This window comes from Uloborus diversus, chromosome 1, assembly GCF_026930045.1.
Source record: "Uloborus diversus isolate 005 chromosome 1, Udiv.v.3.1, whole genome shotgun sequence".
Taxonomy (NCBI): Eukaryota; Metazoa; Arthropoda; class Arachnida; order Araneae; family Uloboridae; genus Uloborus; species Uloborus diversus.
The window spans coordinates 155,639,769-155,664,624 of NC_072731.1; the positions used below are offsets into that span (position 1 = coordinate 155,639,769).

Below are 24,856 nucleotides of genomic sequence, written 5' to 3' on the forward strand. Positions count from 1 at the left end.
AAAAAGTTCAGCCCCGATCAAAGAAAATTCTTTAGCGAATTCTCAAAAGTTTAGCAATGTAGTTATAGAACAAATAATAGTTCTAAACTAATTTTCGAGGGATTATGATCGTATGTTTCGGGTGTTAAATTCCACGTTTCGATCAAAAGATACGATCAGATTGCGAAAATATCATTATTTGATGGTCTATCGAAACCAAAAGTGATCTTCTGTCAGGGGACATAGACTAAAAGCCTGATATACATATTTTTCGAACAAATTTTTAAAATTCTATAAAAGTTTTATTTATTATTTTTGATTGAAAATATTGTCAGAAGAAACAACCTAAATCAGTAACATACCCAGAAATTACTTTTGCGGATACATATCATTGCTGTGATAATAATTAAAAAAAAAAAAAATCCAGAACTATCCCACGGTAGAAACTAAAAAAAAAAAAACTTTTTATCCATTATTTTGTTATATTTAAACCGTGAGGGATTGATTTTTTTCATGAAGTTAAAAATTTGCAAAGATAAATATAATTTAAAGAATTCTAAGGTACTACAACATAGAAACAAAAATTCTCACTAAACAAAATCGGTTGTGAAATCTCCATTAGAATATTTATAATAATAAAAAAAAACAAACAATTTTTTTCTTTTTTTTGAACATCTAGACTTTATGAAGTTATATTTCTTCTTCTTTTTTTGTTTTCTCAAAATTAAGGGTTTTTTTTTTTTTTTTTTTTTTTTGTCACAGATATGTTTTCATGCTAAAAAAAAAAATGCATGTGGAAGAGAGCACTTGAGCATCCCTCAAAATGTTTGAGGTTCTGGGAAACTTTTCATATCCATTTTCACGATTAAAAATGTTCCTTTTCACTTATTATTGTTAGAAAAAAGCACCAACAATATTTCAGTTTCTCTGAAGTACTTTTACAAACATTTATCTGAACTATACAACGAACGTTTTATTTAAACACATTTCAGGCGCACTGTTTCTCTTCTCCTTTGTTTCTAGTTCTCATAAAAGAAAGTCTTCTAAACGCTACGCTGCAGAAGCCCTCCCCTACCTCCTAAATTATTAAAAAGCGTTGCAATGTTCGTTTTTAGAGAGCAATATCCTGAAAATTCGCGGAAGAGAGCCCATGACTGAACACCTTGCCCTCCACAATATGATAGATTATATAATATTCCGTTCAATTTCAAAACATTGCTATGCCTCTAACTAGAGACGTACCGAGTAGCACTTTGGCCGAGTACCGAGTACTCGAACTTTCATTACTCGGCCGAGTACCGAGTTACCGAGTACTTGGCCTTTCACTACTCGGCCGAGTTACCAAGTACTAATTATGTTTTAAGAAGAACCACGGACACACATGTGATGAATTTTGAACTTATTGGAATAGTTGTATAGACCTCCTTGTCCATACAACAGTTCTTAAAATTAAATTCCTGCTGAAATTTAATTACGCATTATTTGAAAAATTTTGTTTTTGTCAAAAATTTTACAAAAAAATTATTTTTAAAATTAAAAATAAATAAATAAAAGGTATAATTAATCAAGCTGGAATTAAAACAAATTATACCAATCTATTATAGTTCTAGTCCGCCAAACATAAATAATTTTTAAAAGCAAATAAAACAAATGTGCAGGAACACTGCAGACACGTGTTTCTGCATTACAAGGAACGTCTTTTTCAGCGCATAAAATGTGAGCTAAAGAATGTAAAGACATTCGACAGAAGAATCCGACTTTTGGCGGATGCCTTTAAATCCACGAGCTCACATTTTATGCATTGAAAAAGGAATTCCTTGTAATGCCAAAACACGTGTCTGAACTGTGCTTTTATCATTGTTTTATTTCCATTTATTTTTTAAGCAAAGGTATTTTTATATTTCTTATAACTAATTTTTGTTTGTAGCAAAAATCCATTTATAATATAAAAATTCCATATTTTCTACACTTACTTTTTTTTGCACAATTTTTAATAAATAAGTTTTATTAACTTTGGGAACATTAAAATAAAGACTAATTCCATTGAGGCATTACAGACTTCATTATTCTCAAAATTTAAATTTGACTTGAAAATGATTGCAGAAAACTATATATGCTTGCGCTTTTTTATAAATTTTAATATCTGTCTTGGACAATATTCAGTTATTTGCAACTACTCGGTATTGGCCGAGTATCTGATCAAAATTGGGCCGAGTACCGAGTGCTCGGCAAATTGGCCGAGTACCGAGTAGTTACCGAGTACTCGGTACGTCTCTACCTCTTACATTAACAAATATGATCTATCTCGAATAATTTTCGGAGAGCGACACCTGAAACTCCTCTATGATATCAAAAAAGAAGGATGAAAATTCAGTTTTTAAAACTACAATTTCTAAAACTTTAAGGGGAAGGAATCTTTTCCAATAACCTCATTGAGAAACGCTCTCTAAGACTTCAATTTCTAAAAAATTTCAGAGAGCCCTAGAACCTCCCCCTTTCCCTGACATCATTGAAGACTGTCTTCAATTGCGTTTTTTGGAACTTCAATTTTGAAATATTGGGAAAGAGATGTAAATCGATTGAGGACAATCCTTGAGTCATATCATTTTCCCTAACATCATAAATATGGTCTGAATTCGCGCTTTAAAGACATAAATTCCGAAAAATTTCCAGGGAGGGCATTCGAACATTTTCTCTCCTTAACATTACCAAAGACCGTCTAAACTACGTTTTTAGAACTAAGATTTCGGAAATTTTCTGGGACTGAAGCCCCAGGACCCCCCTATTGATGTGTGCTCATCTTCGAGAACTGACCGAACCCCTTCCAAAAAAACCAGAAGTTTTATCACCTCATTCTCTCCGTATACTATTGAGGCGGTGAGAAGCAAGAGGATAAAAGTAGCAAAATTAAAAATTTGGAGATAACCAGTACAAATAGTAGAGAAACCTTTCCTCTGTCTTGGGGTGAGAGATAATACTAGTAGCGCTGGTTGGTGCTGCTGTACAGCATGATTTAGAAAAAATATTAATGAAGGCTTACCTGAGACGTTATCTTTAAACGCGTTTTACTCAAAACTTGAAGATATCCACTTACATCCCTTTATTTCTCACTGCCTCAATTTATATATTAGATATGATTGAAAACATTACTGGGAAAGGGAGAGGAAGACGAAAGGATCGACAATCATTTCAAATAAGAAAATTTTTTTCAAGTGCTCCCCCCCCCCCTTCCCCGCCAATAAAAAAAAGAAAAAGAAATCTGGTGGCGCTACTGCCTCTGTCCCTTGAATCCCTATCTTGAGCCCCAGCTCCCCCTGCGTTTATATACTTCCTACGCCTCTGCGTGAAATGAAATTTTCTCGATTTTGATACCTACAAAATGTTCCAAGCGACACAATTTTCGTTCAAAGTACACGAAATTCAAAGTTTAGCCTCATGTTTTACCAAATAATAAAACTTGGTATGCTTTATAGAATCTAACTTCAGGAAGGTTTAAAAAACTCAATTAAAAATTACTAGCAGGAGAAATTTCGGGGAATTTTTATCGAAGTATTTTAAAAAAATTCTTGAAAATTTAATTTTTAAGGAATTTACTAACTGATACCAATTTTTCTTCGTGATGATTGATTACGTAATAAAATGAAAAAAAAATAAGCAAAATTGTAAAAATTTGAGTCACGTGGAGCATTTTAAATTTTTCAAGTAATATTTAATTTTTTTTAATAAGTTGGAGCTAGTTTTTCTTTTTTTGTGTGGCATTTTTTGTATTTATGCTTAAATACATATGCACAAGAAATTTTAAGTATCTAGTTTGAAAAATAAAAAAAAAGTAACTTTACGTCCACCGTCTCCTTAAGAGTACGACACTCCAACCAACCGAGCAGTTGTGCCTTCGTTTTTGAATGCTATTCATTGAAGCAATGTGTAATAAAAAACAGCAAAAAAGCTTTATGCAAAAAAAAAAGACCATGCTTCTATGTTTTGTTATTAGCCAGCATGATACGCTCTAAAATTATTCGTAAAACATAGAATTTGATTAAGGAATGAGGAAGATCTCCCGTAGCGATTGAAAGAAACATTCTAGAGATATAATAAATTAGATTGCAAATAAGTGTTCTAATTTTTAAAAATTGATACAATTTCGCGTAGCGGGCTGCTTTAACCGTTTCGGCTTGAATGCCAGCACATGTCTTTTAGTCCGTGGAGTTTGTGACAAAAATTCCCAAAACATTTCACTTCCGGATACCAGTCTGAAATTTTGCACAATGCTTATGTACATATTTAAAAACGAAAATCCGCCGGGAGGCATTTGATCAGAGGTCAAGAACCCCCTGTGATGACGTCATCAAAATGGCCGCCTTTTAAAGAAAAGTACGTTTGTTTAACTGCTTAGAACTCTATTATGGATCTTAATATTGTGATATTGAAGTATATAATCTAAAAGAGCTTTAAAAGAGCTATTTAATAGTGATTAAATTTTTTTCTTATCACAAATAGTTTAAGAGTTATTACAATTAACGTCATAAAAATGGCTGTCTGGAAAGGTAAGTACGTACGTTTAACTGCTTAGAACTACATTACAGATCTTTATATTGTAGTATTAATGTGTACCATCTGAAAGAGCTTTAAAAGAGCTATTTAACAGAGACTGATTTTTCCTCCGAAGGCAAATAGTTTTAGAGTTATTAAAATTTCTGTCAACAAAATGCCTGTCGTGAAAAGGTGAAAAGTTTCGTTTAACTGCTCAAAACGCCATTAGAAATCATTCTTCCGTAAAAAATAGGTGCACTAAATAAAAGCTCTAAAATAAACTAGAAAAACATGCATTTGTCCCCCCCCCCCCAGTAAATAGTTTTAAAATTTTACTGCAATAACGCAACTACATGGAGCGGGAGGAGGGAGGGATTCTTAATGAACTGTTCCAACTGTTCCGCCGCATCTAACCCGCAGTGAAACTTTTAATTAAAAATTTCTTACTGGATTAAATGCACATATGTATTGTCCCATAACAATTCACTTCCCTTGCAAGTGCGAACGACTGCCGTCTAGCGGCAAGACTCAGAACGACTACTCGATTTTTTCCCGTCAACAAGCTGTAATTTCAGATTGCAGTCCGCCTAGCTTTTTTTTTTTTTAGTTCTGCTGTTCTCAGCAATAATTAACTCCATAGTGATATGTTTATTATTCAGATATAATTTTCAATAACTGAATATTTGACTGGTTAATGCTGTAGCAAGTAATATCAAATAAAGGTGAGTCATATAATTATATTACGGTTTGAAATTAAAATTATCATATATAGCTTTTATTCATTCCTTTACGTCATTTTCAATAAGCAAAACGTTTTAAAAACTCGCAATATTTTTTGGAATAAATTTTTCTCCTTCATTTGTTCCATGTGACTTCAAAATACTAACATAGCTTGCAATCATTTCTTAAAGTGCTTTTGAAAAAGTAAAATATTTAATGAATTAAGTGTTTGTAATCTAGGTCCCATCTACGCACCCTGCTAAAATCTCTTCAGTGGGCTATGCCGAGTGAATATGGCGAAAATAAAAAGTTGGTCATGTTAGGTGGTCTCCACATAGAAATGGCTGTTTTATCTGCAATAGGTACATGGCTTGAAGGAAATGGATGAACTGAACTCCTAGTAGAAGCTCATGTAACAACACCAGGAAGAGCAGAAAAAACACTAAAAGTCTCGCATGTGAAGAGAAGTCGATACGCTCACGATTTTGCAGTAACCTCTCTCCAAGTTCTGTTAGAGAAAACGTTTCAAAATCGAAAAGATATAGATAAAACATTTACAGACTGGGTTAAGCGAAGATCAGAAGAATCGCCTCAGTTTAAGTACTGGAAGATCACCATGGAGATAGAATGTATACTTTTAAATCTCATGCGCACTATTCGTCAAGGAAATTTCTCAGATTTTACTGTCAATCTTGAGAACATATGTCTATAGATGTTTGCTCTTGATCATACAAATTATGCCTGATGGCCTTCAGTATTTCTGTTCAATTGGAAGCAGTTACCAGAAATGCATTCAGCTATTTTCCAGGAGTTTCATAGGGGAAATACATAAAACTGAGAGGAAATTTTCCAGGATGACACACGAATATTTGCATGAGCAAAACAACAAATCAATTTAAAAATCATCAACTAATCTATCCCATTTAAGTCATATGAGGCTTCATTAATACAATGGATCGTTGCTGGACCGGAAGTTGTGCGCATAATTGGGGAGTTTGAAGAAAATCAGAGCCTGAAGTTTGACGTCACTACTGAAAAGCTAGATGCTAGATACATGAAAATACTAAAAGCTTTTGTATTCGATATGAAACTCATGTTTCAAGCCTAGTTGAAACAATTGAAAAACACGGGAATCCTTTCGAAGATGACGATTTAATTGCAGTTAACAGCAAAAAAATTATTCTCTCGGAAGAAAGTGCCATTTCTGTGATGTCAGCGCAAGCCAATTCAATACATTTGTAGAAGATTGCTTAGTATTAAGAAAATTATCCATACGTGATGTTATTAAAAGGAACAATCTCCTCTTGATGAGCAGAAAATATTTCTATTCAGTCCAAAGACAAGCGAAACATTGTTGATTTGAGGAGGGCAGCACTCTTTTTGCTAAGCTATATGTTGCCGGCCAAGCAACTCATATGGATGTAAAATAATTTTTTCCCATGAAAACTGCTCGTGTCAGCTTCTATATCCAACCTTGGCAAATTCAGGAAACCAAGAAAAAAGTCCGACGTAGTTTTTTGTATCGTCCAATCTAGTGGACAGGTTTTAATAGCTATTCCGAAACCAAATTGTTTATTGATGGGGCTGCACTGATTCACATGCTTTTTCCTCAGTCTACTCGAATTGTCCAACAATACTGCGATCAGATTGTGAAGCCGCACATATTGATGAGACTAAAAAGCGTTCATAGGGTAGATTTAGTTCTTGACCGGTATTCAAAAGAAAGTTTGAAAAGCGACAAGAGACAATCGAGAGGATCTGGACCAAGAATAAGTATTAAATCCAATGTATTGATACCAAAGTCATTTACTAATTTTCTTGCGAAAGATAAAAATAAAGAGTAGCTTTTCGAATTTTTGGCAGAAAATCTCATGAAGAAGGATCTACCAGATGGGCAGCAGGTTGTATGCACCTACAAAGACACGGTAATTGCTTCAGCCAAGAACAATTTTGAAACCATGTCTCTTGTATCCGACGAAGAAGCCGATGCGATGCTATTTCTTTATATGCAGCATGCAATAGAATACTCGGATCATGCTAAGATCACCGTGAAAACTGTTGACAGGGATGATATAGTGATTGCTATATTCCGAGTTCCGAAACTGCAAGAGCTATGGGCGAGTATGGAAGTGGAAAACAGTATCTGCGGTATCTTTCCATCCACGTTTGGCACCGTAAAGTTCCACAAGGTGTACCAGATCTTCTACCTTTTTTCCATGCCTTTACATGAGTCGATCCGGTGTCCAGTTTTTCCAGCATTGGTAAAACTAGGTACTGCATGGAAAATGTGGATGGCGTTTAGAGATGTTGACATAGTTTTTTTGTACTATACTAAAGTACTCCAAAGACTCAATAAAAACAATAAGCATTTCCTACTTATTCAGCGCTTCGTCGTCCTGACGTATTATTCAACAAGCTCAGTGAAAACCGTAAATGCGACTAGGAGAATTTTCTTCACCCAGAAAAACAGACCAGTTGAATGTATTCCACCATCTAGCAGCGTTCTTCTGCATCACCTAAAGAGAGAAATGTTGCAGTGTTCACTATGGACAAATTGTCTTCAGCAAAATTTTCAGCTCTTGGATCCATGTCAGTGGGGATGGAAAAAAATTGGTGAAAAGTTTGAACCTCTTTGGTATGCACACCCCGAAATAACAATTGAGCAATTACAGGAACTTATATCATGCAAGTGCAAAGTAATGTCTACACGCTGTCGATGCGCCAGATCAGGTCTGAATTGTACACTTCTTTGTAGTTGTGAGGGTCAGTGCAATACGTAAAACGTTAATTAAAAAAACTTATTACAGTTTTCGTTATAACAGGTACTTTTTCTTTGTATTAAAACGTGTAATTTTCATCTATTTCTCTTAAATGTTTAAAATGTAAGCATGTTTAACAAAATTGTTTTTTTATACGCTAGCATTAATCGTTAAATCCTCGATCCATTTGGGGCGGTGACTTTGATTATATCTGCATTTTAACCTCCCTTTCATTCAGTATACAGGTAAAATACTGACAAAAGGTGTTGAAACATGAAGTACAAATTTAAATTTAATGAAACTGGAAAGGTTCTTTTATAATGCAGGTATAACAGTAAAAATTTTACTCCGATATCGGCGAATACAGGAAAGTCATTGTTTTCCTATCAATTTTCACGTTGATATTGTAATAATTATTAAACTATTTTTCTTCTTTACCAATAATAAAACTCAAAGTTTGTTTGGATATCTGTCGGGATGTCTGTCCGGATGTCTCTCTGCGACGCGCATAACGCCTAAACCTATTTTCACGAAATTTGGCACAGAATTAGTTTGTAGCACTGGGGTGTGCACCTCGAAGCGATTTTTCGAAAATTCGATTTTATTCTTTTTCTATTTCAATTTTAAGAACATTTTACCGAGCAAATTATCATAACGTGGACGAGTAAGTTATCAAATTATCATAACATGGAATCGCAGCAAAAAAAAAAAAAAAAAAAAAAAAATGCGGAGAAGGCCAGGGCCCACCCAGGGCTGTCTTGCAACTGAGGAAGGAAGGAAGGAAGGAACCATAAAATGGCCGAGAAAATTAACATAGCAAGTTGGCGAAAAATTCATCATCCATTGTATGTAAATATACAGGCGAATCAAATTACCTTTTTTTTTTTTTACTGCGAGCAAAGCCGTGCGGGTACCGCTAGTAGAAAATAAAACTAAGCACTGTTGAAGAGCTTTTTTAAACGGCTTTCAGATAATGTATTTAAATTTTACAAAATTATGACCTATTATGTAGTTCTAAGCAGTTAAACCAACGTACTAACCGATACATGGCGGCCATTTTAATGACGTCACCACAGGGGGGGGGGGGGCTTGACCTCCAATCGATTGCCTCCCGACGTTTTTTTGCTCACTTATATGAACATAAGTGCTGTACAAAATTTTATACTGGTATCCGGAAGTGAAATGTTTTTGCACAAACTCCACCGACTATTTCTTTTAATCGAACATTTAAAATTCAAAATCAAAACCAGTTAAACTGAGTCCATTTTTTAGTTGAGCACTTTCGAACGCAAAAAAAATGCATCCCCCCCTAAAGCAGAGGAGTAGAAAATAATTTCTTACGAATAAAGTTGATAATAATTTTAATCTTTTACATCGTAATCGAATAAATAGTTAAAGGTTTACTGGGTGAAACTCGTAATTTCAATTTGGCGTAGTATTTTTTCATTTATACAAAAGGTCGAACACTGCTATGAGAAAAATATACATTTCAGCATTCAATTAAAAAGTTTTTTTACACAAAAAGGATTCCCTTGAGAACTGAATTGTTAAATATAATACTTTTTTATGTTAACATTATGCTTAGTGGCCTGAACGGAGTCAAAGCTTAAAAAAATCAACTTCTCTGAATAATAACTGTAGCCTGCTTAAAGGAGTCGAAACGCCAAGTAGCATTCCCTTCGTATTTATTTTATTACCTTACGTGTGTTATCTGTTGTATGATATGAGTACATGTAATGCGTAATATTAATCTAAATTAGCTGTAATGTCGGACAACCCGGGCTGCCCTGTATTTTTTTTTCGCTTAAAACGACGAAAAAAATTGGAAAATTGTAATAAAATTGAGCTTAAAAAAAAATCTGTATAAGAACTACAGGCTGCATCAAAGTTTTGCAACAGCAAGGGGCGTGTCCAAAAAATTGATTTTGAGACCGCAAGTCTATTTTTCGTCATTTACCGGCCCGGTAAGCTTTAATATGAGGGGGGGGGATTTTTTCAAGAAAGAAGAAAGATCTTGCATACCGACAGAAAAATAATCCACAGAAATAATATCTGATATAAGATATTGAAGAGAAGTATTTATATTTTTGAAAATTTATACAATTTGTTATCGCAGGGTTATTGCTTAGATGACAGCACATGTTCATCATTTAACCGTACTGTTAAAATACAAAATCAGTTGAACTAAGCACATTTTTAAAGCGTAGCTTTTCGAATGTAGTAAAAATGAGACTATCGATTTTTTTGCCGAAAGAAGGAAAAAAAAAAAAAAATGATATTTTACTAATTATATTTAAAAAATGATATTGTATTAAATATTCATAGTTTAACAAAAAGAAAAGCTTAGTTTCAATTTGTGGTAGAAATTTATTTATTTGTACAAAGAGTCAAAAATTGTCATTAGAAGAATCTACATTTCAGTATACGATTTATTTTGTTTTCTGAACAAAAAACCATTCCATTGTAGTCTGAAATCTTAAACCTGACACATATATTTTTGCTTACATTATGCTTTAGCTTTCTGATCGGAGCCAAAGCTTTAAAAAAAAAAAATCAATTAAGAACCGATGCAGCTACTGTTGCACCAAGTTTTCGTAACAGCACGGAGCGTATCCATCTCATTTATTTTATCACCTCACTTGTATTATTTATTGTTTGTATGAGTTCATCTAATGCGTGATTTCTGTCTAATTTTTTGACGCAAATCGTCCAGGTCGGGCCCGAACACTCGTTCCCCTGGTTACCATTTGAACGCTCTGCCAATCGAGCTATTCAGCTCTGACGGTCCCACAACGCAAGTTAAACTTATAAATTTAACTGAAAATCTCATTCCATTACTTTAAAACAGGTTTTTTGACAGAAAAAAACAACTTTAGACCGTGGGTCTATTTTTCGTCATTAGCCTGCACGATAAGCTTTAAAATGAGATGTAAAACAAAGATATCGATCGATAATTGAGTAAGATCTAGCGTAGGAACAAAAAACAAGCTGCAGAAATAATATATAAGGATTGTTGCAAAAGAAATTCCGAATTTTCAAACACATAACCGTACACACCGACATGAACAACTGTATGTTTGTGTGTATGCAAATCAAGAAAGCAATCTGAAATTTATTCAGCGTCCTTAAACATGGCAGTTCTCATTGTTTTCTAGAACACTTGAATTCTTTTCAAAGTAAATTATATGTTAAACTTTTCTTTAAGAATTAGTTCTGCATTTTTTTAAAAATATTACTGTAGGAAACCCTACCGTTTATTAAACATAACTTGCATCCTGTTTTCTTTATTAATATGATTCAAATTCCTGATATACTTTCAAACTAAATTCTTTACTTAAACTCATTTAGAACTTATACGTATGTTTTCCTAGACGCAAAATAGATTATTTCGTTTTCCCTCGAAAATATTAAATATATCTTTAATTGCATTGACATTATGAGCATTTTCTTTACATGAAAAATTTATATTTTCGTCTTAAAAGTAATGAACATTTAATTTCTAGTTTTCATATATTTTTAGCAATTACTTGTCCCAACGTACCGACGCCGCATTTCGCCCAAAAACGTTGCAAGACTGGAAGTAATAGATTAAGCAATGGAAAATACTATCCTGTAAACACTACTTGCAGCTTCAGTTGTTTAAAAGGTTTCAAGGAAAATTTCAGAGGAGTTATACAATGCGAGGAAGACGGACAATGGAGTGGAATAGTTCCCAAATGCATTGGTAAGTGGGGAACTTAGTAAAATGATAAAAAAAATCTCGAATTAATTTAAAGTTCGATAAATCGAGAAAACTTAAGGTTCCTCGATTCATTATAGTAAACATTCAATTTGCAACATTGATTGCAGTAAACTGGTGCAGCAACCAAAGTTTTTTAACTTCGCTGAAACTTTTTGCTGAAATGAAACGCAAATAAAAGATATTTTTAACTTCTTTTTCATGTGATTTTGGATCACCCAATATGCCGTAAACTCCCTATTTTCCGCGGAATAGGGTGGCACGGCAACCGCTGATAATAGAATTTGCAGATACTACGCAAATTAGGTAAAAACGAAGCTAGTGTATGATATATGCTAGTGTATTTGCTATGCTAATGTATTAAAAAGATCCATAACATAAGCAAACATTTTAACTACAGCTTAAAGGTTAAACGGTAATTGTGTATGTAAAAGCTAGAAAAAGAGCTCTTATTACTGCAAACGGATCACGAACATCTTGAGCAAAATGAGCTAACAAATTATCTGCAACGAATCAGTCTAGGTTACACCACACACCGAAAAAGAAGGAGATCGGATTTTTTTCAAGACTGGTCCGGTCACTCGTTTACGTACGTAAGTAGTGTAGATATAAAATTAGTAAGTTGGGTAGGTCTAAAAATCAGCAAGTAGTGAAGATATAAACCGAAGTAGTGTCGATTTAAGGGGTCACAGTACCTTTCAGACATTTTTTTTTTTTAATTTAAGTAAATTCTACTTTTTGTGCAACCATAACATGCTCACTTATTTTGTAATGAATAATTTATTTTAAAAATTTCAAAATATTGGCTCCTTGTTTTAAAAATTTCAAATATTTAGGAAAATTTCAATTTTTTTAAATCCCTAAGGCTCTTTTGTTTTTAAACTAATTTTAAAAAAAACTTTTTTTTAAATGATCACAATCATCATCTCTAAAAATATGTGCATTCATTTGCTTTTGTGTTTATTAGAAAATTTTCTGTGATTAATTATGTAAAAAACTAGAATTTTTTTTCAAAAACATTTTTTTTTAAAGATATTACATGCTCTAAACATTTGAGTAATTTATAAAATGCTTATCCAATGCATAGTTTTGTTAAATATATTATCCTTTTGCTTAAGAACACATTGCGAGCATAACCTAAAACCACTCATAACTTTTTAAATATTTGAACTACAGCAATGAAACTTTTTCCCTTTGTTTGGTCTAGTGTTTAGTTTTAAAATAAGCAATAATTTTTTTTTTTTTTTTTTTTTTTTTTTTTTTTGATCGCTTGATCATTTTTGAGATAATGTAACCCCTTTAAAATCAGGTTTCAACTAGCCAGGTTTCGGGGACCTTAGAGGTTAATTGTCATTGGAAGAGAGGGGAAAGCTATAGGAATATCTAAAAACAAATTTAAGTTTTGATAATATAAAATGTGTGCATTCATCTACATTCAGTAAACCATAAATGAAAAAAAAGTTTTTTTTTTATTTCTTTTTTATCGAAAGTAAGAAAGGCCGCCGATAAGCCGCCCGTGGATAATCGGCAGCTTTCTGTAGTAAACATTCAATTTGCAGCATTGATTGTAGTAAATTGGTGCAGCAACCAAAGTTTTTTAACTTTGATAGAATTGTTTGCCGAAATGAAACAAGGTCAGCAGCGCCGCAAATAACAGATATTTTAAACTTCTTTTTCATAAGATTTTGGATCACCGAAATAAATATATGAATTATATACTAATGAATAGATAAACAGACGGATAGGAATAAATATATTTGGAAAACAATGTATAATGCCGTGTAGGCAAAGAATAGTGATGCAAGTATCTGAAAATATTACCAAGTATTTTAAAATATGTTTTGAATTTTATTAAAAGGACAAGATTTTATTCGATGAATTCAAATATAATTATATATTTAATGAATTTTAATAGAACGTATACCGAGCACAATTCAGCTTTATATTGCCATATAGGCAGGTAAATGGCAGTATCTGCAGAAATAATTCGAGATATTTGATGAAACGTGTTTTGAATTCAATACTAGTACTAGTAAAATGTTGAATTGGATGTTTTTTCTCTCTTTTTTTTTACAATAAAGATAACGTACAATAGATGACGAAAATTAACAAAACAGGAAAATGAAAAATTTGCATTTACTGCCTTTTACCTTATCAGGGCAGTATATACTTATTTCAGTTCAATCAATTAGATGCGGAAATAATGGTTTGTGCTGGATTAAATAATTATAATTACTATTTTTAAAGCTTTGTCCTGTCCTCCTCTGGAAGCTCCTGAACACGGCAATATTCACCCAAAATCTTGTCTCAAAGGAATTTCGTCCGTAAAAGAGAAGTGTACATATACTTGCAACCCCGGCTACAGATTAAAATACAAGACTCCCGTCGTCAGATGTCGCAACAATCTTACTTGGTCGGGCTCAAATGAATCCGCTATATGTGTGCGAAGTAAGTATTATTATTTTTGCATACATTGCACATATAGTACAGTACTTGATGTGGCTCTCTTTCCCCATTGATCATACATTTTGCGCATAGTAACAGTTTTTTAATTTTTTTAAAGTATAAATTCAGTTCTTTATGCACGAGGCGGTAGCACATACTTAAGGAATGGTTTAAAGCAGTTGGGAGGAGGGGGGGAGTTACAAGTGTTTAAAATAATTGTGCATGTTTTTTAAAAAGTTGTATAACGCATATCCATTTTACCAACGAGAAATTTTGACTCACGCAATGGGTCCTGAAACTCATCCCTCGCTTAAGTCTATACTCCACGCTTCTTGATTTGGCATGTGCTCTAAACTATTTCCTGTATTGTGTGCTTGCTTTGGATACTGTTAAGAATAATACTCATGTTATGTAAAGGAGGCAAAACACTGAGAGTGTCGTCCTCGTCAAAATACGCTTGAGCAATAAGCTCTTAGAAGAACAAATTTAATTTTTTCGTGAAGAGGCAGCTCTGCTCCTTCAAGCCAGACTAACGTAACTCCAAAAACGACAATTTTCAGGTTAAAGCTACATTTATTATTAGGTTATTACTGCAACTTATCCCGCATTGAGCCATAACGATGTAGTTTTATTTATTTATTAGTCCTTAATAGCGTGTTTACCAGTGTTAAAAAGCGTGGATCCAAACCTTTGTATGCCCTTGACAAATATTTTTTGCGCTATCCTGCCAAGTAGTGATAATGTTACTTACGTTAATCTGGCTTTGGGGTAAAGAGGTATATGCATAACAAAAGTTTTCATTTGCATAGTTTCTATACAAGATTATAGTAGCATTGTTTGCGATATTACCTATCGATGCAGATGTTATTTTGTTATTGCGAATATAGTCACGCTTGGTCAATTAATATCTATTTATTTATTTAAAAAAGTATTGCACACTACAGAAAGTATCCAACTACAGTGGCAAAAAACATGAAATAGAATGAAATAGATTTCAAAACAAATAATACATTTGAATGACACTCATGTTTGTGAAAATTGCAACACCAAGATGGAATTATGCAAATTTTTAGAATTACAGAGTCGTCGCGCATGCGTGGACCGAGTTACGCCCTCTGAACTGCGGCGTGGACTCTGTATATAAAGGGCTGTAAAAGTATTTTGGAATCATTGTATGATTATCTGCCGGTCGTAGATGTTTCTCTAGTACTCAATATGAATTGCCCAAAACGCAGAGCGTCATACGAACGAGTAACGGAGTTCGAATGTAGCTACGTGATCTACATGCATGACGGTGAACTTAATTATAGAGAAATTAGTGCCCGCACGTGGTGTGATGCCTCAACTGTGGTGCGTAGTTGTAAAAGATGGACATAGGACGATGAAATTAGCCGAAAGATTCAAGCCAGCCCACGCAACCGAACAACACCACAAGATTATCGACACCTCCCCCGCCTAGCTGTGATGAATCGTATAGCGTCCTCTCGTACGCTAGCACAACGTTGGAGTATGGCTACAGGAGTCACACTTGCTGCATCCCTGGTTCGTCGACGTCTGCTGCCCCTGGGCCTGCATGCAAGGATTCCCCTATGAGGATTTCCTTTGCCTTTAACCATTGTCACTTCCGGTTTCAATGGGCTCACCAACACACCCAAATGCGTGCGAACTAGCAACAGGTCGTCTTCTCGGATGAGTCTGGATTTAATCTACATTATAACGGTGGACGTGTATGCGTCAGACGTTACACATGGGAATGTCACCTCCCAGAGTGTGTAATCCGACGTCATGCCTGCATAACGCCAGGCGCCATGGGCTGGAACACTATTGAATAGCAATGGCAGTTCCATCTAGTTCGAATTACGGGTAACCTCAATAGCGAGCGCTGCTTCAGGGACGCTGTACCGCCGGAGGTACTACCCCTTCTTCAGTGCATTCCTGGTGCAGCGTTTCAGCAGGACAATGCACGTCCACATGTCGCACATAACGTACGAGTGTTCTTCGATGCACGACAGGTTACGCTACTTCCTTGGTCTGCGCGTTCTCCGGATATGACACCCGTCAAGCATGTCTCGGATTGCGTTGGTCGGAGACTCGCCCATGTTTCTCGTCCGACAGTTGGTACGGAAGAACTTTGGCTTCAGATTGAAGCCATATGGGATGCTATTTCCGATCGTGACTTTCAGAACCTCTATGATTCGATACCAAACGTGTACAGGCTGTCATAGCTGCACGAGGTAGCTACATTCGACATTAATTTACACCAGTTATTTCATTTCAGTGATCTGTAATTTTGATCGTTTATTTGTAGCAGTATGAGTAACATGTGTAACAAATTTTCTCCTTTTCCAATGAGACTTTCATGTTGTTGCAATTTTCACAAACATGAGTGTATTAAAAGATCTAGAGTTGAAATTATAAAATGATACGTTGAAAATATTTAAATCACGACAATGAATGTTAAACATTTTGTAAAACGTAAAAAGACGAAAATTATCAAGGTAGTTAAATTTGGTAAAAAATATTTTAAAAACATGAGTGACTACTAAGAGTCCTATTTGGGACAGCAAATTGGAATGAATTAACAATATCAGAGCAGTAAATGAAATTATTTTGAACCTTATAGAGAAAAAGATGATACAAAAGTTCACGACGTAATAAGACTGGGAACAATGAAAGTATTACACAAATAAAAGTAAGAATGAGTAAAAAAAAAATCGTGATAATCAGTTCTGTAACATAAGTAATAAATAAATTAGGATTGGATTCTGCTTGAGAATTTTAGTTTTATTTTTGTGGTAGGGATCCCAAATAAGACTACTGTACCCGAGGTTGGAGCACACAAGCCAAAAGACAAATATGAGTATTATCTATTTTAACATGAATGTTCAGGTAGTTGAACTTGGCAACTGATGTGCATTTTAACTTATGAAAATAATTACAAAGTAAAACTTAAATCCATCAAAAAATATATATAACTATTTCTCTTTCAGTAAAAACCGATCCATTTATTTCATGCCCAAATGATATTAGAGTCGACCTGCAGCCTCTGGAAAACTCCACAAGCGTAACTGTGCCTGAACCGGATACTGACTGGAAAGACTTGGATGTCATACCGCAGTGGGTGTCTGTTGGTAAACCTACAATCTTTCCGGCTGGAAAAACGGATGTCATATTTTCTATCAAGAATGAGCATAAGAAAAAGATTTCGGAATGCATTCTTACTGTAAATGTTGTAGGTAAGCGCACAGTATATATACATATGTTAGCGTTTGGACAACATTAAGATGTCTTCGAAGAAAGCATCAAATTATCTGTGTGGGTGACAGAAATAACAGCCGGTTTTTCAAGTAATGTTCGTTATTTTATACCAAACGGTCTTAATTCATTATTCATCTGGAAGAACGGAAAAAATGCTTGGAAATGCTCCCACAAAGCATAACCCACAGAAGTTTCACGCTATTTATGGGTTATGGTAGGGGCAGCAGCACAACTGCATACATTTGACATTTGACACCGTCTCAGACCTCCGCACCTATCAATGGCTCGTATTATCGGCTTTGCTCAGTTAATGCTGAGTAAGAAGGTCCCTGAGGAACTTGATTTAAGTAGTACTTACAAAAAGGACAATGATTATCACTTGCAATTTTGATTCGGTAGCGAGATAAAACTCCAATTATATTTTGCAACAATATATGTTGCAATTTACAACTGGATGATATTAAGGTAACTCAAACACTTAATGCTTACAACCACGTACACCGTACATGGTGCAGGAAGCCTATGTACCGTACTTTGTACAGTACGGCAGTTCCCTGTGAAAACGGACAAAAACAAAAACGACTGTTGCAGCGGACTGGGTAAACATGACATTAATGGTCATTGGGGAAGGGGGAGGAGTGAGACAGCAATCACACAAGAAATATGCTGTGCATGACACAAGTAAAGGTATTTTGCCTTAAATTCTAGAGAAAAAAAAGCTTGCTGATAGAGATGTTGGAGAATTGTGCATTAAAAACAATTCCTTACAGGTTTTGGCGTAATTTACTACGTCAGGTCTGACTTAAAATCTAGACATTACGTTTTTTACAAACTTGGATATAGAAGCAAAAAATGTATAAACGACTTTTGTTAAAGAGTTAAATTACCAGTACTAAATAACTAAATGGGTTGGTTCACATCGATTATGTCTGTCTCTCATTCCATTGCTGCGCAATTAAATTTTTATTAAGCAAGTTAGATCATCGGAAATTTGATTGTACTACAGCATGTATTATTATGCATGTGACAACCATTGTTACAACTTGTTAAATAGAGTTCTGAAGAAGGCTATTAGCAATAACCTATCTGCTTTGGCAATACCAAAATTACTCCGCGAAGTTGCAATTCGGGACAGAACTGAGTAATTCATACCATTGAAACCATGTTTATATGTTAATCAATTCGCCTAGTATGGTAGTAACAAGCTTTATTTGTACATTGTTTACAGCTTGTTGATGATAAAAAATGTAATTTGTATTTTTGGCCATTTTATCCTTCATAGAACATTATTCATGTTTTTTGGTCATTTTTAATTTTAGACCGTATCGGATTTTTAGGCTTTTTTTCGTTTTACCGATTTTTTATTTTTATTATTATTATTATTATTATTATTATTATTATTTTTTTTTTTTTTTTAATTTGAAGAATATTCTTCCTTTTAGAAGCATTTTACTTGTAAAACAAATGTGGTCTCTTATACAGATTTTGATCATTTTAACACTAGAATTACAGAAGGTGTCTTTTTGACCCCAAGCAAACTTTTTTTGCTAACTGCCTCTCTGTATTTTCACAAAAAGTTTAAACCTTCTTTGGCTCTTCGTAAATAGTCGTAATGTGTCATAATATAAAGTTTTCAAGAAAATGGTACTTTTTTTTAAACGAAACCAAAGGCCTGAATCAACCTAAAATGTGAGCTGCAACTGTATTTTCGGCCCTTTTAAGCAAAAAATAAATGTAAACACATTTGCTGTTGCTGTAATAGAACAAAAACTCAAAAATGCCTCTTTGAACATATTATTGCAAGAACTTGAAGCATTCATAACGTTTTTGTGGATAAAAGGGAGCTTAGCCACTACTGTTAGAAAAGCAACTTGAGCAGCGCTGGTTACTTTATGGGTATTTTAAACTTTTTAAAATACTTATAGTACACATCCTTAAAATCTCTTTATTTAAAAAATATTTATAATCTCTTAAAAAATATTTATAATCTCTTAAAAAATATTTATAATAAAAATCTTTATTTTTGAACTATTTTTTAAAAATATGTAGTATTATGTCGGGAAATATGCAGATTTCTTCTCAGGGGGTCAAAATGACCCCCGCCGTATTTCTAGTTTTAAGAAGACATTCGTAATTCTAGTGTTAAAAGTGGGAAAAAAATCAGCATAGAAGACGAAGAGAAGACATTTTGCAAGTGAATATTGTCATTTCAAATGTATTTTGGCAACAAATCTGTACCTCCAGACTAATGTAAGTCCAAAAATTGCTATTTATTGGTGCATTGTGCGTGGAATCCTAGTCCCGTGAAAGCAATGGGGTCGTTTCCAACATTTTAGAAGTATTTTTTTTCTGAAAGAGCATGCTTAAAAATATAGGATCTGACCATTTTTTAAATAATTTGTTCAAGTTTAATATTTTTAAAAAAATTACTTAAATCGGTGCACTTTCATTGTTTACGTTTCTGTCGTGTGACATCACAAATGATGAAATGCCATTCAGTGTTGCCATTCACGGAGAAAAATATTTAATTCGCATCTTTACTCACGTGCATTGGCAACGATATGGTTGATAGCAAGCGCAGAGCGCAATATTTAATTCGCTTCTTGATTATCATGACGTCGAAACGTGGTAGAATGATGCGCCAAATTGCATCATTTGTGACGTCATAAAGACCACGCCTTGTTTTCAAAATCGGACATTTAAAAAAAATAATTAAAAAATAATTGTTGGGAAAATGAAAATATTTTCTGGGTCCGTGCTATTTTTTTTTACTTATTCTATCAATTTCAGTGACTAAAAGTAGTACTTTTGACTGAAGGAAACAACCTCATTCTAAAAATAAAAATAAATAAATTAATAATAATAATTCTTTTCGATTGTTAAAAAAGAGCGCGTCCGATCTTTTGCATGCCCCAGACAATCCTTTTTCCTCTCTCCTCTAAAGTTGCGATTACATGACTTACGTTGCTATGACTCTGAGGAATAGAAATATTGATGCCGAACGGAGCTTTCTTAAAATATAAGAATTTGCTCTAGGTCAATATTTCGATATTAAAGATAATTCAAAACATTTAAAAACTGCAGTTCTGATTCTTTTAGACTATAACCAAAGATTTGTCTTATTTAGTTTTATGAGGAATGTATTTACCATTCATTTTATTTATAAATTGCTTCACTATTCTACTACTTCATACTGGTTATGCTTTAAAAGGCAAGTTATAATACATGATTACATTTTTTAAAATTAAAAGCATGAATAAAAGCTGTTATAGTAAAAAATAAATAGATAAATTCCGTGAAAAACATTTAAAAACATTTTTAAAAAAAATTATTTTGAACTATTTTTAGCCTTTTTTTTTTCAATCTTTAAAGAACTTTTGGTCACCAGCGCCAAAGCCCTGCAATAGCCATTTAGGTGAATTCCTCAGTGATAGCACCAGCTTTAGGATTCTCATACCCTTACCGATGTTAAAAGTTTTTTAACCCAGCATTAGGGCCGTGGTAGCCCGATCGGTAGAGTGTCGGATTCGGGGCCGGAGGGTCCTGGGTTCGAACCTCGATGGTCGAAGATCCACCGTCGTCATTAAAGAGGACTGGGCGACGTTAAATATGCTCGTGGTCTCAATGTCCTCCAAGTGAAACGATACCTCTGGGGGTGCTAGTACTAGGTAGCTATTAGCTCCTGGACTAGTTCTAAATTCTCATTAGCTGTTCGATCTGGTGATGGTGCTGCCATCTATCGGTATATAAAATAATGGAGGCAAGGCACTAAATATACAGTCCTCGACATAAATACAGTTGTAGTCAGTTGTGACTCTGAATAGGAATAGGAATAGGAACCCAGCATTAAAGCTAGCGTTTAGAAAGATTTTACCTCAGACTGTAGTTCTTCGTTCGCTATAGCAGCTTAATAATGCGCGAGTTATAGTATTTGGTGCTTATTTCATTTTGTTTCGGTCAGCACATGATCTAACCATTTTTCCAATGTTATGATGTGGCTCTGATAAGTTTAAGCATCACCTTGACAGTATTTACCTCCTTTTGAGGTTATAAGGGAGGGTAATTGGCGGAGCTAAATTAATTTCGTAGCAGTTTTGAGAAAGTCTTTCAACTCAAACACGTAGCAATATCACGTCCTCTTTTCACTGAATTCAACAAAATGAAATAAATATCGTCAAGGCCATGCTTCAACTTATGAGAACTACACCATGAATTCGATTCTATTGGGATAAACAAATCAATGCACCCTTATAAGCTATGCTACTGTCATGGTGTTTGAGTGTTTTGCGGTAATAAATTTAAATAATTTAATGACTTAATGAAATATAACAAATAATATTGAAACTTCGTTCTGTATTTTTATACCTCTTATTTTAATTTTAAAAACAGATAATGATCCGCCAGTATTTTACCAGTGCCCAGATTCATTTGAAGTAAAGAATGCCAGTGCATATGGAGTGCCTGTCACGTGGGAAGAACCGGTTATCTTTGATAATGTTGGAATCAAGTCCATTGAAAGCAATGTGGTAAGACTATAACAAAGTTCAGATTTCATTTTCCCCCAAAATCTTATGTAGTTATTCTCAGCTCATAGCGCTTGTGAATGCCTGAATGAATTTACAAGGCTAAAACAGATCTAACTGTCATTCAAAAATAGTATTAGGGAATGGTTTTCAATCAAGGCTAAAATACAGATCCAACAGTTAAATGTACCTTCTAATATGATCCTAATTTTATACATTTAACTCTCAATTCAGCGAGAGCTGATAGAGGAAGTAAACAAAGAGGGTTACTACTTTCATGACTTACTCGCCCGATTGGCAATGCTGTTCGCATTGAAAGCGCGGACATTTCGCTTATCTGATTGGCGCTGTTTTCAATCATCCCAGCGCCAAGCAGACAGCGGTAACGCCAATTGTCACGTTGCTTTGTTTACGTCCACTATCAGCTCTCGCTAAATGGATGCCGCCCCCTACACGCAGTTCAATCGGATCGCTTCGCAATCCTCATTACGCTCGTTCACCAGTCAGTAAGATATTAGCCTAGCTTTATTTGTATTAAAAAATGTAGTGTTTTTTTAAATATGAAAATATGAATCTCATTCGAAATACTGTTAAAACATCCATCGGCTGGGAATGGTTTCAACGAAACGCATCAAATTATGAAATGTTATCAACGCGGAAAAATCATCTGAATGTTCTTAAAAATTAAAAAAAGAGAAGTATTAAACTAGAAAAGGCACACAAAACGAAGCAATGAATATAGTTTTTGACCATAGAAAAAAAGTAAAAATAGAATAGTAGCCATTCAAAAATATTTGGGGTCATGACACCCAGGTTGGGAACCAGCGGTAGAGATGTTGCTGTTAAGAGATAAAAATGATTTTACACTTTCTGTGAAAATTTAAACTTACAGGCTTTGTTTTTCATTGCGTTTGAAAGGAAGATTTTTTTTTTTCGAAAATCAGCTATTGATACCTTAGAATAGAAATTAAGATCTCTTCTCAATGGTTGATTCCTACCAACTAAACAGCAATCAAGCAATTTTGACAAAATAAGAGACGGGTTCTTAAAAATGCATACCCGCTTTCCTTTAATGATGTACAAGAAATAAAAAATATAATTATCACAACGATGCAGGAAGCAGGTACTTTCAAAGAGGGAATACGCAAACCTTTTTGTCGTACAGTGAAACCTGTGTAAGTTGACCACTTGCGGTGCAGTCCTTTGATGGTCAACTTATGGAGGGAGTAATGTTTTTTTTTTTTTTTTTTTTTTTGTCATTTCTTGCACCATGTATTCATTTTTTAAATGATTGACACTTACTCTTTCTGTTTAACTCACTTTCATTGTTTAGCATTACTTTGAAACAATATTTTAAAATGTTATTCAAATATTTTTAGAGATTATTTTCCCAGAATGACGTATAATGTGTCATGCAAATTTAAAATTTCAGTAAATTAATCAAAAAAAAAAAAATCTTATTGTTTATGAAAAGTTACTCATTTGATATTAATAGTTCCTAAAAATTCATAGCTTCTCAAATTGCAAATTTTTCTCATATACATTTATAACTCCATGATGATCTACTTTTCAACAAAATAACTCCTTATTGAATTTGGCGCACTTACTAGACACTAGTTTTAGAAATTCCATATGTGTCAGCTAATTTTCTCTAGCTTTCTCCCTTTTCAATTAGTTTCAATATTTCATACTTTTTATCAATCTCAAGTTCAACTAACTTTCTTTTTGAAGCCATTTTATGTAAAACTATAACACAAAGAGCAACAAGCTGGACTCTCATAGTTTAAAAAAGCAGTTGAGAATGAAAATGTCGTATCTCTTAATCCCTTGCACCAGAAATACTGCAATGCAAGTAACTTGACTCTTTAGCACAATTGCATTGTTGTCACAAAATTTTACAACTGGAAAAAAATACTTTGTACTTTTCTATTGACACATGTTTTCATAAAGAAAAACAAGTTTGGGGAATAAAAGGGTTCTTAATAGTTTTCCCATGTGGTTAAACTCAAAAGGAGGTTTAGTTATGCAACTGTTTCATTTAGTTAGTAAAACGCTGGTCTGGTATCAAAATTGTTCTTGGAAAGCTATAAAAAAAAAAAAAAAAAAAAAAAACAATTTGCTAAGTAAAATTTAGAAAAATAAACCAAGTGGTCAACTTACAAAGGGTTTTTTACAATGCTCCAAACCAAATTTGGTGTTCATTAGTGGTCAAGATAGACAGGTGGTCAAGATAGAGAGGTGGTCAAGTTACAGAGGTTTTCCTTCATTATATAACATAGGACTAATTCCGTTCCTGACAAAAGTGGTCAACATAGACAGGTGGTCAACTTACAAAGGTGGTCAACTTTACAGGTTTTACTGTATGACCTCGCTTAAAAGAACATTACGCAAAACAAGTATGTATTTCTTTCATTTATTCCATATGCTCATTGTTTTAGAGACAAAATACAACTCTAGCGCCAGGGATCCACACAGTTGAATATATAGCGAGAGATGAAGCTGGAAATATCGCTACTTGTTCTTTTCAAATCAACGTTACTAGTAAGTATTTTATCGTTTGTTGAATATTAATGTTAGAACGTTTTTTGATTAAAGTAAGTTGCTTTTGGAAAAAATGCATTTAAAAGTATGTTTCCGCATTAGAAGAAACAATTGATTCATTTTAAACTAAATAGTGTTCCTAACTTTCTCCTTCATGAGCAATCAAAGATTTATTTGGCGCAGTATAGCTGTATAGCTGATTAAGGCTCTTACGCCAAAAATATCCAGTGGAACCAACCAACCAGGGAATGATAATTGTTTTATTTAATCCGCGAGTGCCGATTCGCTTCTTGCAAATCACGCGGTCTTGACAAAAATACCTGAGAGTTGAAGGTTTTAACCCGTACCTAAAGATTTGTAAT

The 24,856-nt window shown here is 34.0% G+C and overlaps 1 protein-coding gene across 1 annotated transcript in view; it reads left to right on the forward strand.

The window, feature by feature from the left end:
* LOC129222337 (fibulin-1-like) overlaps positions 1 to 24,856 on the forward strand; it is a 60,574-nt gene that overhangs the window by 27,322 nt on the left and 8,396 nt on the right. Inside the window, exons 11-15 of the mRNA XM_054856836.1 lie at positions 11,509 to 11,712; positions 13,975 to 14,175; positions 17,163 to 17,408; positions 21,820 to 21,956; positions 24,392 to 24,494. Of these exons, the coding sequence (XP_054712811.1) occupies positions 11,509 to 11,712; positions 13,975 to 14,175; positions 17,163 to 17,408; positions 21,820 to 21,956; positions 24,392 to 24,494 (891 nt within the window). The remainder of the gene's footprint in view (positions 1 to 11,508; positions 11,713 to 13,974; positions 14,176 to 17,162; positions 17,409 to 21,819; positions 21,957 to 24,391; positions 24,495 to 24,856) is intronic.